The sequence below is a fragment of the Palaemon carinicauda genome, chromosome 1, assembly GCF_036898095.1.
Source record: "Palaemon carinicauda isolate YSFRI2023 chromosome 1, ASM3689809v2, whole genome shotgun sequence".
NCBI lineage: Eukaryota > Metazoa > Arthropoda > Malacostraca > Decapoda > Palaemonidae > Palaemon > Palaemon carinicauda.
Genome location: NC_090725.1, coordinates 188,089,608 through 188,094,607, shown reverse-complemented (window position 1 = coordinate 188,094,607; position 5,000 = coordinate 188,089,608). Strand labels below are relative to the sequence as shown.

Sequence of the window (5,000 nt, the reverse complement as noted above, 5' to 3'; positions counted from 1 at the left end):
ACTGTCCTTGCACCCGTTCTTAAGAAGTCTTTCACCTTCCAAGCATTTCTTCTTACAGCTCCCACCCTGAATTCTGCACTTTTTCTTGGCTGATATTGCACATACTAGAACAGAAAAGTTTAATAGTGAAAAGTAGATTAGTTATCTTTTTACATGAAATATATATATATATATATATATATATATATATATATATATATATATATATATATATATATATATATATATATATGTGTGTGTGTGTGTGGGGGGGGGGTGCTCGCGCGCGCATTTTTGTAATGTTTATTTCTAATAGAAAAATTTGAGGCTTGATATTTCAACTCTGTTTCCATAATAATGTAGCAAATAATCTAACCTATTTCTTCAAAAAATAATTGTCCATAAATAATTATGGATTAAAGATATTGAAAATGGCGTGGCTTTAATAATTACAAATCGTTATAGATATTCGATATTAGATGGAAATTAATATCAAATCTATAACTAAATAAATGATAATGGATAACGTAAATGAAAGAATATACATTAATAACTTTTCAATATTTTTACCGAAAATTTCAGCTTTGTATCCTATTGGTCTCATCCATCTGTTCTGGTTTTGTCTAAGATTTTGACCACTGTAATTTACATTTTTTCCCCTTAATTTGGGGACTCTAATGAAATAGACATATACAAGAAAGGATATATCGGACATTTTTGATAACTAACCTTCTATGCAGCAAACACAGTCTTTGCTTAGGCATTTTCCGCCACTGGCCTTTGTGAAACATCGCGATTTGGAACTGCGACATTTCCCTCCAAGTTTCTTGCATTCGGGGCTCGTTTTGGTGCACAGATTCTTGCTTTTCTTCTGCTTGATTTTCTTCTTCTTGCTTTTCCTCTTCTTGCTTTCCTTCTTCTTGCTTTCCTTCCTGGTGTTTGCTTCGAAGCCTTGAGTCATAACTTTTCTCCTTTTACCCTCTGTTTCCCTTGGGTGGCTGTATTTTTTAGTCTTTCCAGCCTTTTTATTCACATTATTTTTTCGTGTGTTTACATTGTTCTTTGGGTGTGATTTCTTCTGTCCTTTCTTACCGAGTATTTTCATTGTGATTTTCTTCTTTGTATCACCGTTTTTCCTTCCTCCATTCTTTTTCCTCCTTTTTCTTGTTTCTGTGTTACTTCTTGCTTTATAAGCGTTAACCTTTACAGATGACTTGTCTGAGTTACCATGTTTCTTTGACCTTTTCACCTCCAATAAACTTTCACGCTCTTTTTCACTTTTATGCTTCTTGGCCAGTTTTAGTTTTGATTTTCCTTTATTATGTACAGAATACTTTGCTTCCTTTTGGCCAAACACGTTTTTCAGGGATTTTTTCTTCGGCTCTCGATTTTCTCTTTTAACCTTTACTGACCCTGAAAGTATATGGAATATCATGGAATTTATGAGTGTGGTTACTGCGGTTTTATGCTCTCAAGCTGAGGGCTACTGATCCTTCTGGGTCACACAAAGACCTTCTCTAGGTGTCCTTCTCCCTCACCGAAGAGCCCCGAAACATCCCCGGTTTTCATATCCAACTTAATATTAGCTGATCTTGGTAGATATGCAATTGCAACTCTTAAAGGGACGAAACACTCGTATAAAATTCTCTTAATTTCGTGTTTTATTATCAAGAATTATTTGCAAGCCCTAGGAGAGTTCTAAAAAACACAAGCGACTAGAAAAATGACTTTTGAGCAGATGCCTATCAGAAATAAAGACACTTTGTTAGAAAAAAACTCATAATTGTAACTGACTACTGAGAAGGGAGCAGCCTGGTGTATTAGATGAGGGCCTTCAGTAAGACCTTCAAATATATATATATATATATATATATATATATATATATATATATATATATATATACTGTGTATATAAATGTGTATATATATATATATATATATATATATATATATATATATATATATATATATATACAGTATATATATATATATATATATATGTATATATATATATATATATATATATATATATATATATATATATATATATATATATATATATATACTGTATATATATATATATATATATATATATATATATATATATATATATATATATGTATTTTGTTGAATGGTAATAATAATGATGATATCAATAATAATAAAGATTATTGATAATATAGTTATTAGTATTACTAGACGAGGAGCTCACGAGATCTCTGTGTGCTGAGTTCCAGAAGGTCAGCCCATTAATTGGAACAGGCGTTAAAATACATTATTAGGGATTTAAGGTACTTTTCTATATTCCATCTATTCCGATAGTTATAGTACGGTATTAGGGAAAATTAAAATAGGTAAATTATAAGTTAATTAATGCTAACTAACATTACTATGTCTAAAATTATATTATTGATTAATGCCGTAAACAGATAAATCTTTGATGAAAGAGCAGAAAGAAATACAACATCCTATCTAAGTCTGAAGAGAATTAAACCATACGTATCCATGATAACAAGAAAATGATGATCTTTGACGTTGAATCATGTTTCACAAATACACACGTTTCTTTTATGTCACTCTAGGCTAGATATCTACCAATTCCTTTTCTATTGAGAAAATGAAAGGATTGTTATTAATTCAACAAAATAACAAAATACTTTTCCATCTGTAGCAGCAAATTTGCGTAGTTGCACAATCAAACTTTCCAAGAGAATGTGAACAGCGACCTCTCTTGGACTCCTCGCAACGTCCTCCCAGATCTGTACAGCTTGTAGATGGTCTCGGTTTGCCTTCTCTCACTTCTCTGAACTAAAAATAAAAAAAATTAAGACTTATAAACACCCAATACCATATTGTGGAGTAAGTCTACAAAATGTATAATTAGTTTAATTACTGATTATTTTAGTGTCTTTTAATTAGAAACACGTATCTAATTATTTTTTTTCATGAAGAAATTACTCATACTTCTTTCAGGGGTTTCAAAGACTACTGCGATCAGCATGAAGTCAACTGGTGACCGCAAGAGGGCCAGTTCCCTCCTGCCTTCCCCCTCACTACTGTCTTACTGTTTGATGATGCCACCCGCTAACCTGACTCTTTTATCAACGCCACACCCATGAAATTGCGTCCCTTTGCCAGTACAGAGCCCTTCGCCTTCTTTCAGCAGGCCAAGATCTAGTTTTGCATTAAATGGGTGACTCACCCAAATACCAAAGTAGATTATATGTTCTTTCGGCGACCCCCAAGGACACTTTCCTGAAAATCTCAGATTAGCTTTGCAACCAAATGGAAACTTCAATAGCGTATGATGCCCAAAAAACATTACTCCTGGAGCAGTACTCAACATCTTCAGCCACCCCTATAGCCAAGCTTTTTCAGCTCTCTCAACAACTGTTGTGGGACCAAAAGGCTTTGCTTGCTCTCAGGGATGCAACCGGTATCGCTAGTCTGCAACTTGCTGTAGGTGGCTCTCCTCAGGAGTTGAAGCTACTTCATGCCTGTTTTGTACCATGAAGGATCTGATAACCAGAGTTGAAACTCGTATGGACAGCCACTTCACCCCCTTTAAGACCTCCATCAATGCCTCCACTCCTAACGAAGAGGATAAATATTCAACATTGACCAAAGCCGATGTGAATGCAGTAGCACACAGACGTCCACCTGTGACATGCCACCTACCACCCATATAGGCCACCACTCGCTCATGCCTTAACCAATGACCTCCACAGCTAATTACTGACGTCCATCGGTTACTACTACCACTCCAGATTTGGAGCTGTTGCGAAGAAATGTGCAAACGGTTGTCAGTGGCCAAAAAACTTGTTAGTAGGCCATCGGTTGTGGTGGTGGCCTCCCCTGTCACTAATATTTTCTTTTAACATGATGCAGGTACGGGTGTGCAATATTTGGTAGACATGGATGCTAGCCATTCTCTTCTACAAAGGCCATTCTCCAGGACACAACGTAGTGTATCTAAGACTGCCGATGTCCACCTGGTAGCTGCCAACGGATCTGTGATCCTCACCCAAAGGTACAAGGTCCTCACATTATCCTTTGGAAGCGCCAAATATCATTGGAAGTGCCATATATCATTCTCTTGGGAAGACATCACCCTCGACGACTCCAACGCCACCCTCCTCTGTGATGTTATTACTGGTAGACCACGACCATGGATACCTGCTCCCATGTGCCTAGAGGTCTTTAATTTCATTAATGGCCATTCACATCCCTCTCGCCGATCTACTGATAAGCTACTGAAGGCGAGGTTCATTTGGCATGGCATTTACTAAGGATAAGGATTAGATCTGCGCTTGTGCTTCATGCCAAACTTCAAAAGTACATTGACACACGGATTCAGGAGTGGGCACCTTTCCTCAACTTCAGCGTTGTTTTGCCCATATTCATGTTGACGTAGTAGGTCCCCTACCCACATCACAAGGACATCATTACCTGTTTACAGTCATTATCCGCTCCACTCGTTGGCCTGAAGCCATTCCCATGGAAACTGCAGCGCCTGTCTCATGTACATCTGTCTTACTCTCAGGGTGGATAGTGATATTTGGTATCCCTGGATATATTACTTCTGACAGAGGTACCACTTTAACCTCTCAAATATGGGAATCATTACCGAATATCCTGGGAATCACCCTACGTCAGATAACCGCCTATAACCCTGGTGCCAACGGAATGGTTGGATGCAACCTCCTCCAACAATCTCCAGCATCTACATAACGTTGTGGGAAAAATTACTCTATGCTGCCAGACTTGCAAGCCCCCAGCTAAGCAACAGATCCCAACAGATTTGTATTCTGCAACTCACTTTTTTCTGTGCAATGACACTAGCAAGCCACCTCTAATGTCCTCTTACACAGGCCCTTTCCTTGTGATCCGTCGCAATCCGAAGGTTTTCTTAATTAACATTTGTGGCAAAGAAGATTAGTCTCCATTGATTGCTTAAAACCCTGGATAGGTGTGGTGGGTCGTATATGACCCGAGGTTTAAAAAAAAGAAAACATTTTTTT

The 5,000-nt window shown here is 37.1% G+C and overlaps 1 protein-coding gene across 1 annotated transcript in view; it reads right to left on the bottom strand.

The window, feature by feature from the left end:
• Positions 1 to 5,000, bottom strand: part of LOC137643838 (uncharacterized) — a 67,159-nt gene that overhangs the window by 19,978 nt on the left and 42,181 nt on the right. Inside the window, exons 4-6 of the mRNA XM_068376561.1 lie at positions 2,637 to 2,787; positions 709 to 1,392; positions 1 to 104 (exon numbers count right to left, since the gene is read on the bottom strand). The exon at positions 1 to 104 is cut by the window's left edge and continues 154 nt beyond it. Coding sequence (XP_068232662.1) covers positions 1 to 104; positions 709 to 1,392; positions 2,637 to 2,787 — 939 coding nt within the window. The remainder of the gene's footprint in view (positions 105 to 708; positions 1,393 to 2,636; positions 2,788 to 5,000) is intronic.